General features: G+C 35.5%; 1 protein-coding gene across 1 annotated transcript in view; it reads right to left on the bottom strand.

Moving 5' to 3' along the window:
• LOC138715103 (hatching enzyme 1.2-like) overlaps positions 1-15,231 on the bottom strand; it is a 57,007-nt gene that overhangs the window by 17,198 nt on the left and 24,578 nt on the right. Inside the window, exon 4 of the mRNA XM_069848052.1 lies at positions 6,283-6,582. Within this exon, the coding sequence (XP_069704153.1) occupies positions 6,283-6,582 (300 nt within the window). The remainder of the gene's footprint in view (positions 1-6,282; positions 6,583-15,231) is intronic.

Genomic DNA, 15,231 nt, shown 5'->3' with positions numbered 1-15,231 from the left:
ACACTAAAGAAGTAAACTAATGTGGAAATAAAATGAGCAGCAGTTCGGAACAATAATAAACAATAAAGAAGTAAACTAATGTGGAAATACAATGAGCAGCAGTTCGGAACAATAATAAACACTAAAGAAGTAAACTAACATGGAAATACAATGAGCAGCAGTTCGGAACAATAATAAACACTAAAGAAGTAAACTAATGTGGAAATAAAATGAGCAGCAGTTCGGAACAATAATAAACACTAAAGAAGTAAACTAACATTGGAAATACAATGAGCAGCAGTTCGGAACAATAATAAACACTAAAGAAGTAAACTAACATGGAAATACAATGAGCAGCAGTTCGGAACAATAATAAACACTAAAGAAGTAAACTAATGTGGAAATAAAATGAGCAGCAGTTCGGAACAATAATAAACACTAAAGAAGTAAACTAATGTGGAAATAAAATGAGCAGCAGTTCGGAACAATAATAAACACTAAAGAAGTAAACTAACATGGAAATACAATGAGCAGCAGTTCGGAACAATAATAAACACTAAAGAAGTAAACTAATGTGGAAATAAAATGAGCAGCAGTTCGGAACAATAATAAACACTAAAGAAGTAAACTAACATGGAAATACAATGAGCAGCAGTTCGGAACAATAATAAACACTAAAGAAGTAAACTAATGTGGAAATAAAATGAGCAGCAGTTCGGAACAATAATAAACACTAAAGAAGTAAACTAACATGGAAATACAATGAGCAGCAGTTCGGAACAATAATAAACACTAAAGAAGTAAACTAATATGGAAATAAAATGAGCAGCAGTTCGGAACAATAATAAACACTAAAGAAGTAAACTAATGTGGAAATACAATGAGCAGCAGTTCGGAACAATAATAAACACTAAAGAAGTAAACTAACATGGAAATACAATGATCAGCAGTTCGGAACAATAATAAACACTAAAGAAGTAAACTAACATGGAAATACAATGAGCAGCAGTTCGGAACAATAATAAACACTAAAGAAGTAAACTAACATGGAAATACAATGAGCAGCAGTTCGGAACAATAATAAACACTAAAGAAGTAAACTAATGTGGAAATACAATGAGCAGCAGTTCGGAACAATAATAAACACTAAAGAAGTAAACTAATGTGGAAATACAATGAGCAGCAGTTCGGAACAATAATAAACACTAAAGAAGTAAACTAATGTGGAAATAAAATGAGCAGCAGTTCGGAACAATAATAAACACTAAAGAAGTAAACTAACATGGAAATACAATGAGCAGCAGTTCGGAACAATAATAAACACTAAAGAAGTAAACTAACATGGAAATACAATGAGCAGCAGTTCGGAACAATAATAAACACTAAAGAAGTAAACTAATGTGGAAATAAAATGAGCAGCAGTTCGGAACAATAATAAACACTAAAGAAGTAAACTAACATGGAAATACAATGAGCAGCAGTTCGGAACAATAATAAACACTAAAGAAGTAAACTAATGTGGAAATAAAATGAGCAGCAGTTCGGAACAATAATAAACACTAAAGAAGTAAACTAATGTGGAAATACAATGAGCAGGAGTTCGGAACAATAATAAACACTAAAGAAGTAAACTAATGTGGAAATACAATGAGCAGCAGTTCGGAACAATAGTCACTAATAAACACTAAAGTAGTAAACTAATGGACATACAATGAGCAGGAGTTCGGAACAATAATAAACACTAAAGAAGTAAACTAATGTGGAAATACAATGAGCAGAAGTTCGGAACAATAATAAACACTAAAGAAGTAAACTAATGTGGAAATACAATTAGCAGCAGTTCGGAACAATAGTCACTAATAAACACTAAAGTAGTAAACTAATGGAGATACAATGAGCAGGAGTTCGGAACAATAATAAACACTAAAGAAGTAAACTAATGTGGAAAACTAATGGAAATACAATTAGCAGAAGTTCGGAACAACAATAAACACTAAAGAAGTAAACTAATGTGGAAATAAAATGAGCAGCAGTTCGGAACAATAATAAACACTAAAGAAGTAAACTAATGTGGAAATACAATGAGCAGCAGTTCGGAACAATAATAAACACTAAAGAAGTAAACTAATGTGGAAATAAAATGAGCAGCAGTTCGGAACAATAATAAACACTAAAGAAGTAAACTAATGTGGAAATACAATGAGCAGCAGTTCGGAACAATAATAAACACTAAAGAAGTAAACTAACATGGAAATACAATGAGCAGCAGTTCGGAACAATAATAAACACTAAAGAAGTAAACTAATGTGGAAATAAAATGAGCAGCAGTTCGGAACAATAATAAACACTAAAGAAGTAAACTAACATGGAAATACAATGAGCAGCAGTTCGGAACAATAATAAACACTAAAGAAGTAAACTAATGTGGAAATAAAATGAGCAGCAGTTCGGAACAATAATAAACACTAAAGAAGTAAACTAATGTGGAAATACAATGAGCAGGAGTTCGGAACAATAATAAACACTAAAGAAGTAAACTAATGTGGAAATACAATGAGCAGCAGTTCGGAACAATAGTCACTAATAAACACTAAAGTAGTAAACTAATGGACATACAATGAGCAGGAGTTCGGAACAATAATAAACACTAAAGAAGTAAACTAATGTGGAAAACTAATGGAAATACAATTAGCAGAAGTTCGGAACAATAATAAACACTAAAGAATTAAACTAATGTGGAAATACAATGAGCAGCAGTTCGGAACAATAGTCACTAATAAACACTAAAGTAGTAAACTAATGGAAATACAATTAGCAGGAGTTCGAAACAATAATAAACACTAAAGAAGTAAACTAATGTGGAAATACAATGAGCAGCAGTTCGGAACAATAGTCACTAATAAACACTAAAGTAGTAAACTAATGGAAATACAATTAGCAGGAGTTCGAAACAATAATAAACACTAAAGAAGTAAACTAATGTGGAAATAAAATGAGCAGCAGTTCGGAACAATAATCACTAATAAATAGTAATGTGGAAATACAATGAGCAGCAATCGAATCGCTATATTTAACAGTTAATAACTAATTAACAATGAAATATACCTACTCATGCGGAAATACCGGTAATGTTCATCAGTGCTTCACTGTTACCTTTCCCACCACCACCACCACCACCACCACCACCACCACCACCACCACCACCACCACCACCACCATCATCACCATCCATGTAAAAGATGGAGCGGCCCTCTTCTCTGTACTTCTTTATTTTCCTCAAATACTGCAAACTTTTGGCCTTAATGCTGTCATGCTCGACCAGAATTTGGCGATTATTTTGTGTGTGTTTTTTTTTTCAATGAAATCCTAATTTCAAAATAACTTTCCTCAAAGTCGAGATACCTCCCTGAAAGTCGACAGTCTTTCAATTCCAATAATATATATATATATATATATATATATATATATATATATATATATATATTTTAAGTGTGGGCCGCTATTTCTGTGAAATATAGAACTCGTGCTTTGGTTCGTCTTATGACAACTTCATTAAAGTTGTCCACAGTTGATTTTGGCGCCGATTATCAATGTCTTTAGTCTCCCTTATTATTTGGCTAACACAGCTCTCAGACACAGCGGTAAACTCTGCTACAAATTTTCCAACATTTGTTACGTTTTTCTTCCGACGCTGTCTTCATAAAGCGCTACACGTTGCTCACGACTTCTCGCGACTGCGAATGCAAAACCCGACCTTTCAGTTTGCTTCTAACAGGCAGCATTTTCACAAACAGAAAATAGCAGTGAATCTAGACAATAAATACTACATACTAAACAATACAAAACAGAAGCACTACAACTATTTAAGTAACTAAATGAAATGTACGTAACAAACACACTAAATTGCAATATACAAGACAGTGGTGGTGTAGTACGTCCTTAGCGCGATTGTACGCCTACACTAACGTTCCCAAGATGTGACCGCTAACGCAGCCAGGGGAAGACTAAGAGTAACACCCCTTCGAACAAACAGTGAACTCGCCCAAACCGCTGAGTCGCCAGGCCAGAGCTGTCACCATAAAGTAACTGGTCTGTACTTACGTCTGTGCAGAGTACTGCCTGCTGAACGTTGCCACGTCTCTCACGCCAGAATATTAACAAATTTAAGCATTCAATGTTATTTAATTTCACGAAAACGTAATAGAACACACAAATATGTATTTAAACTAATATTAACTCTTTGCTAAATATACCTACTGATGTAATTGTTTTTGTAATTTTACTAACGATATAAGCAGTATAACGCAAATAAAATAAGAAAAGAAATATTTTTTCTGGGAAAACTATTAAGTTTGACCCTATGTTGTATGGCCATTTCTTTATCCTGTAGACCGCCCCCAACTACTGTGAAAAGAACGGCACATATACCCCTTACACCCTGTATATATCATATCATATCATATATATTATATCATATCAATCATATCATATCATATCATATCATATCATATCATATCATATCATATCATATCATATCATATATCATATCATATCATATCATATCATATCATATCATATCATATCATATCATATATCATATCATATCATATCATATCATATCATATCATATCATATCATATCATATCATATCATATATCATATCATATCATATCATATCATATCATATCATATCATATCATATCATATCATATCATATCATATATTATTAAGGAGCGGATTTCTATGTAATTAAATATTATTTTTGTGTGTGATAAAACACAATTAACAAAGTTAAAAATTCCGAACATGAAGTTTCAAGTTTAAAACCCGAATTTTGACATAAAAACATATATTTTCACAAAAAATACATATTTTCAGGAAATGTATTATAAACACACAAATCTTGGTGTTGTTTTACTTAAATAATTTTTACAAGAACTTTTAAATATTTTAAAACTATATCAATTATATCACTCAGAAGTACGTTATCTTTTTAAGAATTATTGGTTGCTTCGTGTTTCTAAGCGCTGTGTGGTGTATCCGTGATCCATTTTTGTAATAGTATCGCCTCAACTTCTGAGAACTGCTAGGCAGCATATCAGTGTTATTATTAGAGAATAAATTAACGTGGGCAAGGTGGAGAGATCTTGCAACACATAATTAGGAATGTTTATTGTTGCTGAAGATGATTTCATTCCACGCTTTGTTTGTGAAACACAACAGATAAGAGCTCGCGTATGAACATTATTTAATTTAAACAAATCTCTCGCCTCTCGTTCATGTCTATCAAGTAAGGCAATATATCTTGTTGTGATTCCTTGTTATCGGGCTTCATCAATCGATATCCTTCAAGATATACTGAAAGATGGTTGTTTAAAAAACGATTTGGCTTTCCAGTAGCAAATCTAAGCTTTTTGTGTGACACCATAAAAAAAACTGGAAACATCCAAAAACCTCGTCTGAAACAGGGAGGTGCGTGCCGTGAAAATTAAACTAGACTCGCTACCAGGTTCAGAAGTACAAGTACTAAGGGACAAATTCCAGAATGTGTTTGGGAAAAAACAGTGGATATAAAAAATGTGTAAAGTTACTCAAGTATTGGAGTATGTGCCTGTAGGTGAAATTGACGGTGTTGAGTTTGTGACATTCCTCTCTTTAAATATGCATGTCTGACGTCCTGTGATGTGGAAAGGTCGTTTTCACAGTATAAATCGTCGTTCAGAGATAATCGGAAGCATTTGTGATGGAGAATTTGGAGATGACCTTTGTTGTTCACTGCAATTCTCGGCCAACTACTAGCACTCAAGTATGGTTGGTGAGTACCTAGTAACATTTTTTTTTCAAGCTAAGTAAGGTATTTTTGTCACATTAAAAAAAATATTTTTTTATTTGTAGCAAATATTTTCGTACTTTTTAACACATAAAAAATAAATATATTTAAATTTTTTAGCACATAAAAATCCGCTCCCTACATATTATATCATATATCACATCATATCAATAAAGTAGTGGTAAAAGTGGCGATTGCGCCACTGCACTGGCATTGGTGTGAATAACAATTTCATCGACAGATATCGGGAATGTGTGAATACAGACGGACACTTTGAACAACTCCTGTAACACAGGTTAGTATAAATTATGAAGTAGAAATAATGTAATTGTGTGCACGTTATTATGAATCAAAGTTGTACAAGTAAATATACGCGGAAAGTTAGGGATGCAGTCTAAGCTGGCCAAGTAATATGCGTTCCCAGCCGGGAGTCGAACTGAAAGCTTTGTATTTATATCAGTACATTGAATTACCTTCTTTAATATTCTCCCAATTGATCTTGATGTAATGATCCCTTTCAGTCGCACTGTGTTGGTGGTAAAATCCCAAAACATGTAGAAATTCATGCATTAATGTTCCATGCAGCAAACATTTCTCATGAAAGTTTACAACTTGCCCTTTATCCAGTCGACCAACATATGAGTAGCAGCCTGGATCATTTGACTGAATAACAATGAAGTCTCTGTCGTATTTCTTGTATGGTCGAAATTGTACACATGTGTGTTTATTAAACACATCCATGGCTTTAAGAATCTTATCTTTTTGTTCTTCAGCTTAAAGAGAGAGGCAAAATTAAAATGTTATTAAACTTTTGTACTAAAAAATGGGAACAATAATTCAATACATTCGAAATCATACTTTATCTATTTATCATGAATTCATCCATCCATTTACGCTTTGATTCATATAATAATAATAATAATAATAATAATAATAATAATAATAATAATAATAATAATAATAATAATAATAATAATAATAATAATTTATATACCATACAAACTTTCCAGTGTCTTTCAAAAAGGATGAACCGATTTCGAAGCTTTATTTCGTTGTACGCAAGCAACGCAGTAGAACGAGTCGCATGCCATTACAAAGAGCGTATATTCAAGTTTCGAATAATTGCCGGTAGAGTGCTTTGTCGTGCCTCCTCGTCCCAAAGACGTTATATAATATAGTATATATACTTGTTTTTTTTTTTAAAGATGGAACATGACAGGAGCGTTGCGATCGGAAAAACAACTGAATGTCACACAGCGTGGTAGGCCTGTTGCTATGGTACTAGTAATAACGGTTGAGTTGCCAAACTTAGTTGCCATGTGGCGAGTGCTTAATAACTCTCTTGGCGACATTATTGTGCACACAATATTAACATTGGTACGTTTCGTCTTTGATTCTCTGTCGATTTTTGTATTGTTTTTTTACCTTCGCGTCAATTGTCAATGAATGTTTTAACGTCAGCCATCTTAACGACAATTGCTACCTTCCATCAGCTGGTGGCATGGTAGTCCATACTGGCAACATGGCACTGTAGTTCCAAGCTCGGCCGCTTAACTGCGTATTCCGAATCTCACCGGTGAGCAATCCGATGGCATCACGGCGTTCCGAATTCCACCGATGACGTCATTGATGCTCCACCGGTGTCGCACCGGTGCCATCAACTTGCAAAGGTGGTGGCAGTCTCCATCAGCCGCCATCAGTGTATTCCGAATCTCACCGGTGAGCAATCCGATGGCATCACGGTGTTCCGAATTCCACCGATGACGTCATTGATGCTCCACCGGTGTCGCACTGGTGCCATCAACTTGCAGAGGTGGTGGCAGTCTCCATCAGCCGCCATCAGTGAATCTGATTGGTTCTTGTATATCAGCGTATTCCGAATCTCACCGGTCCGGTGGCATCAATGACGTCACGTTGCAGCGAAATAAGGAACAAAACTGCTGGAAGGATCGATGGCTGTCATGGCGATTGTACAAGTTGTTGTCTGTGCTACGCTAGCAAAATTTTGCGAAATTTTCGTACTCCCATCTAGTTCAAAGAAAATAGAGCATAAACAATTTATTTCTTGAACCGGTAGTAATAACGGGTCTGTTGACATGTTCGCTCATAAGCCATTAACATATTTATTTTTACGTTGTGCTCATTACAAACAATACAGCAGTTTTGTTTCTTATTTCGCTGCAACGTGACGTCATTGATGCCACCGGGGTGAGATTCGGAATACGTATATAGTAGCCTCTTCCCGACCCCTCCTCCCGACCCAACCGACCTGTTGCTCATAGCATTTGCCGCGTGACTTTCAGAAGCAGAATCACTTCTGCAAAAAGCGTTCTGTGTTTTTGAGTTCGCGAGGACCAATTCTGTGGTCACAGTGCAACGTGCTTTCCGTAGGAGATTTAACAACGTGCAGTACAGCCCCTCTCCCAAGAACACCCGACGGTGGTTCCAACAGTTTAAGGACAGTGGATGTTTGTGTAAGGGAAAAAGCCCTGGCCGACCGCGAACTTCAGAAGAAAACGCGGAGAGAATCCTAGAGGCTTTCAGCTGAGTCCACGGAAGTTCATATCTCAAGCTAGCCGTGAGCTTCAGATGAGCGGTTCAACTGTCTGGCGTGTTCTGAAAAGACATCTACACATGAAACCGTACAGAATGCAGCTGATTCAGGTACTGACACATGCTGACAAGGGGAAAGAGGTGGAATTCTGTGCTGTGATGTTGGACACGAAAGGTGATGATAACATCGTTTCACGAATGATTTTTAATGACGAAGCAACCTTCCACATCAATGGTCATGTCAATCATCACAATGTTCGGATTTGGGGAACACCCACGTGAAACAATTATTGAGAACGAACGAGCTTCTCCTAAGGTGAATGTGTTCTGCGCGGTGAGTAACATCAGGGTTTATGGCACTTTCTTCTTCCAGAATGACACTGTCACAGGGCAAAGCTATCTCGAAATGTTACGAACCTGGCTCCTGGCTCTTCCCTTTGCTGAAAACACACCCACGTGACGTTTTTCAGCAAGATGGAGCACCACCCCATTAGAGCTTGCCAGTGCGAGCATTTTTGAATGGAACAGTGCCTCAACGGTGGATTGGTTGCAGAAGTGCTCAGGATCGTGCTCTTTCCACATGGCCTTCAAGATCCCCAGACCTCACTCCTTGCGACTTCTTCCTGTGGGGATACGTCAAGGACAATGTTTATGTTCCGCCACTACCCACTACCCTGGATGACCTTAAAGAGCGGATAACATGTGTGGTCAACTCAGTGGATCGTGATATGTTGCAACTCGTTTGAGAGAATTCGCCTATCGCCTTGATGTGGTCCGTGCTGCGAGTTGTGGTCATATTGAATACTTGTAGGAGAGGGAACAAAACTGCTACATCAGTCAAATACATGTGTCTTGGTTGCAATCTTGTACTAATGTCTGTCGGGAAATATAGCTTAATGAAATCCGTTCATTCTTTTTGAAAGACCCAACAATCCATCCGTCCGTCCATCAATGTACAGGGTCCCCTATTTATAAGTCGGCTCTTCTAACCATAATAAATCGATGGAACATTCCGCATAAAGCAAGCAAGCAGAATCAGTGAGCGGAAACCACTAGGTCAGTGTTTCTCAACCGCCAGGCCCTGGCATCAATTATACCGGGCCGCGAGATATTCTCTTCCAACTTGTCATTTTACTTTTCTAAGAATCTTCAGCGAATAAATATTTTATAATGGAATTATTCTTAGGAGAATAATTTTCGTGATTGTTTCGGAAAGCGCAGATCCAGATCGTCTCTAAACATTAAATTCTAAAATCTAACTAAATAACATGTGTGTAGCAAACGTCAGTGAGTAAGGGACATTTTTAATGATAGGCAATTCTTCAGACATAAATCTTTCAACATTCGGAAAAGGAAATACCTCTGTTTATAACGGCCTAAAAATTGCCTGTAAGCCGACTGCAATAAAACATGTGGGTTGTGAACTCTTTTGTTGAGCATAAAGATACAGCCCTTTTTTGAATTATCACACAAAGGACTGGAAAATACTTATAAATCTATGACTAACTCGAAATTTTGGATAAGAATGAAAAATTAATATCAAAATTTACATGAAATAGCAATAAGATTTCTTCCTTGTTTTTCCACTGTGTACGTTGTGAAACTCCATTTTCTGCTATGACCGTGCTTGAAACGAAATACAGGAACCGCGTAAAAATTTCTGACTGTCTCCGTTTGTCTATCACTTCAATTGAGGACGTAGCTGCAGTAAGGGCCCATACTCCAAAATGCTGTTCTGAGATATATGTAGAGTTGAAACTTTTAAAGCAGTGCACTAACTGTAATAACCAATGAATATGAAACTGCTGGATAATAAGTATTGTGTTTTTATATAATATAACAGAAATGCTAAAAGCATTTTAATCCAATATTATATATGCAAAGAATAATGTATAAAAGTAATGCATGTTATGGGCCCCTTTTCTGGAGAACGTACTTTCAATTCAAAAATGAATATAAGCTGTGTGTAGTCTTTATAAAATTTATTATTTTTTTATATTTTTATATAAAATACAGCAATATTATTAATAATATTCAGTAACATTTTTAGAACTTGAGATATTTTCCACATAATAGAGCAAATAACGAACATTTCGAAAAGTTATAAATGTTTTGAAAGCAAAATAACGAATTATGGATATTTACACTTTATGACATTTTTTCCACACAAAATAACAAATCACGAACATTTTGAAAAGTTAAAAATGTTTTCTAAACAAAATAAGGAATAGAAGTTTATCAAACAAGGTAACACATCATGAACTTGTTGAATAGTAAAAAATGTTTCTCAAACAAGATAGGACATTTTATTTGTTCATTCCACATCCATATTTTCCACATAATTTCCATTCTCATCAGTCATCATTTTCACTCTCCTCTTGATCTTCCATAGTCTCAGAAGATTGGAAAAGAGACTCATAAAATGAGCGGCTTTCCTCTTTCACATATGTAAATAAGTCTCTGACATCCTTAACTGTACTTTTCTTCAGTGGAACTCTAGACGCTGATTGAAGATCCTGACTTCGAGGGCAGTTTTTCATGTAAAAAATTATGGTTTATTTAACGACGCTCGTAACTGCCAAGGTTATATCAGCATCGCTGGTGTACCGGAATTTTGTCCCGCAGTTCTTTTACATGCCAGTAAATCTACTGACATGAACCTGTCGCATTTAAGCTTACTTAAATGCGATCGACCTCGGCCGGGATCGAACCCGCAACCTCAAGCACAGAAGGCCAGCGCTATATTGACTGTTTTTCATGTATGAATATGTTCTATAGATAAAGGGCCTTTAACATATATTAAAATAAACAGGTTTACTAGCACTGTTGTTCAAAATTTCTCAACGAAACTTTGTGGGTATAACAAAGAAACTATGGAGAATTGATTTATGGATTCTCCGGAAAAAGCGCCTAGGGGGCTATGGGCCCTTATTGCAGCTACGTCCTCAATTGATCCCAGAATTAAAAAGCCAACAGACAGAAAACATCAACAAAAGCTCACTAGCCTCGCAAAAATCTTAAAAAATTTCAGGTGTAATAAAAAATAAAATAATAATCAGTAAGGTTAATTTTTTCAATAACCTATATTGCTGTATTAATATGCTGTGTTTTTAAATTCATTTTATTAATTAGTGTTGGAACTAGTGTTTACTATTGATTCAGACATGTTATACATAAAACTACATACATTGCATATACAGTAAAAGTATTTGGCATATGTATGTAAAAGTGTTTCGCTGACATATTGACATCGTTCTGCTGCTCCCCCTGCTTAGCTGACTTCTGTGGTGAGTTACAGTGCATACTCATTCTTCTTATTACGTCTTTTTCAAATCAACATCATGAAAGTAAATTTAACAAGTTAATACAATGATCAATGTTATAAATTTTATGTATTTGGTGGTCAGAAAGGGATAATATGTCAATGAAAATTAGTATAAGTTAATGATGTTGGCTTGAGGAACTAGAATATGATACAACGCTTCATTAATCCAGTGATTGATAATAATTAGACTTAATTAAATCCATTTTGAATCTTGCGTACACTACTTTTAACACTTGAATATAATTAATTGGTTAACTAGCGGACTTACTCGTGTTAATTATGTAAGATTTGTGCGGCTTACAGCTGTTTCAGTGCTTCACGCACCATCCTCAGAGCCTACTAGATCTCGGCGTCATCTCGAACATCATAAGAAAGACAAAACAAAAACTTAACAAACACAAAAACACGCAAAACACAACACAAACACAAGAACACAAGAAATACATCACACTAACATATGAAAACAAAAGCACACATAAGATCGCATCTTCATTCAGAAAGCAGAAATACAACAGAACATACAGAACAGAAAACACACTACAAAGACATCTCAACACAAAAAACACAAAAAAATAAATACGACCAAACAGGTGTATACAAACTCACATGTAATAGATGCGATAAGTTCTACATAGGACACACAGGCAGATCATTCCAAACACGCTACAAAGAACACATTAAAGCAATAACCAGAGGACACAATACATCTACATATGCCGATCACATAACCAATGCTAACCATACACACAATAACATAAATTCGGACATGGAAATCCTACACATACAACCCAAGAACCAAAAACTCAACACACTAGAACAATACGAAATATGCAAACACACTAAAACACACCCCAATCAAATTCTCAACACACAGATCAATTTCAGTACACACACACACTATTTGACTCCACACTTCAACACCTTTCAACAATCAAACACATCCACATAACAGGCAGAGAAGTTCGAGATGACGCCGAGATCTAGTAGGCTCGAACAGCCGCGTATATTCTAGACGAGCTGTACTACCCGGCGAAGCGAACTTCCGACGTGGAAAATATGTTCAACAACGCTGTGACGTCATTGTATCGTAACATAAACAAACAGTCGCCTTGTGGAATGCAGCGCTTTTACCTACGAGTTCAAGTCGGAAGTTCGCTTTGCCGGATAGTAACATCAGGGGCGGTTATTCAGTGAAGTAGGCGAAGTGCCACTTCATCTATTTATGTGTAAAACACAATTTTATCTCGTATTAATAATTAATTCTAGTTATTACCGGTACCGTATTTCTAAAATAAAAAAAAAAAGTTTTTTTTTTTTTTCAGTCGTTACTGCACGGGTCGGAGCGAACAGCTACTGTCTCAAACGTTTTCGTTTTAGTTTTTGATTTCGGTTTTTCAAGATAAGTCCAAATAATCACAAAGAAAATACAGTCTTTGTGAGGCTACTATTTTATCAAACATAACCTAAAATTAGGAAGAAAAGCTCTCCGAACAATTATTGTTCCACAACAGTGAACACGTGTTCCGAGGATTTGTTGATACTAATATTTATGCGTTAAGTTTATGATTTGTTTATACTAATATTTACGCAATATGTTTATAACACCATGAATAAAGAAGAGCTACACTTATTTCAATTACCGGTATTACAATATGCATGTTACTGAAAAAGAAACAACTGTGGGTTAAACCCCTGATCACAATTATGTGATCAGGGTCAAACCATGGATGGCAAGACATGATAAGAGAGGTATACATAAGAACTTATTGAAAGAGCTACAATGCGAGGACTTGAAAAGTTATACATATTATTATAAATTATTATCATTATTATTATTATTATTATTATTATTATTATTATCATTATCATTATTATTATTATTATTATTATTATTATTATTATTATTATTATTATTATTATTATTATTATTATTATATAATAAAGGGTGCGGCAAAACATCCTCCCTAATTTAAAGTTTAAATAAAAAACACATGGATCAAAATAAGGAAACTTTATTAATATGAATGGTATCTTAACAGTGGGAATTTTTCATTTTTTGAATAACGTTTCTCTCAAGTGGTGTCCTCTATCAATGCATTGTTGAATGCGGCTTCGGAAATTCTGCATCACTGTAACTAGCATTTCTTGAGGAATAAGACCAATTTCTTCCTGTATTGCATTTCTTAGGTCTGGCAAAGTCTTCGGCCGATGTTTGAACACCTCAGCCTTAAGATGCCCAAGTAGAAAAAAATCGCAGGGTGCAAGGTCTGGTGATCGTGCTGGCTAGGGGATGTCGCCACATGAAGAAATTAAGCGTCCGGGAAACATCTGTCTCAGGACTTGGAGAGAAATCTGAGTTATGTGATACGTGGCTCCGTCCTACTGAAACCATACCAGGTCAATCTGCAGCGCATTGAGTCTTGGTGCCAAAGAATTGTTGATCATAAAAGTGCACTGCTGAGAGTTTACTGTCACAGTAGCACTATCATCTTCAAAAAAGTAAGGACCAAGTATCCCGACTCTTGCAACCGCGCATCATACAGTAACACGGTCGTTATGTAGAGGTTATTCATGAAGTTCACGAGGGTTCTGTCCACTCCAGTATCGGAAATTTTGATGATTCACGCATCCCGATAAGTGAAAATGTGCTTCATCACTAAAAAGAACCACAGCATCTTCAGCATCTGCATTGCACATTAAGGCATCTTAAGGCTGAGGTGTTCAAACATCGGCCGAGGACCTTGCCAGACCTAAGAAATGCAATACAGGAAGAAATTGGTCTTATTCCTCAAGAAATGCTACTTAGAGTGATGCAGAATTTCCGAAGCCGCATTCAACAATGCATTGATAGAGAAGGACACCACTTGAGAGACACGTTATTCAAAAAATGAAAAATTCCCCACTGTTAAGATACCATTCATATTAATAAAGTTTCCTTATTTTGATCCATCTGTTTTTTATTTAAACTTTAAATTAGGGAGGATGTTTTGCCGCACCCTTTATTAATATTATATTACAAAAATTATTTATTTACAACATTTCATTTTCCTTCAAACTCCGATATCAGAATTTTTGTGGTAGCAATAGACCAGTTATATTTGCGTTCCGTCATATTTGTTTCAAGGTATAGAAATCTTTTATCAAAGATAACAAGCTGAACTTATATTTTATAAAAGATCTTTTATGAAAGAAAAGTTTATAAAAGAAAACTCATTACACTATCATATATTTTAAAGAACATCTTTGTCAAAGAACTCTGATAGTGTAGCCTAATAGCAGCCCGGAAGATCTTCATCACAGACACTGGCCTTGAAAGCATACCATACTAAAATACAGTCTCTCTAGAGAAAAAGTAGTAAAGGAGAAAATCGCTGCTAGAGAGTTTAAAACAACAGAGTTGGATGGAAATGAAAGAAGTACCATAGAGACAGTTTTTAAATCTGTGTTCGACAGCAGTGGAAAATAATTAAATTTTATAATGTGTCCGGTATGCAAGTAACTGTATGCTCATGCCACACGCCAAGCGAAAGCATAACCAATACGT

This window comes from Periplaneta americana, chromosome 1, assembly GCF_040183065.1.
Source record: "Periplaneta americana isolate PAMFEO1 chromosome 1, P.americana_PAMFEO1_priV1, whole genome shotgun sequence".
Taxonomy (NCBI): domain Eukaryota; kingdom Metazoa; phylum Arthropoda; class Insecta; order Blattodea; family Blattidae; genus Periplaneta; species Periplaneta americana.
The sequence above is the reverse complement of the archived record's forward strand: the minus strand, read 5'-3'. Positions and strand labels throughout refer to the sequence as shown.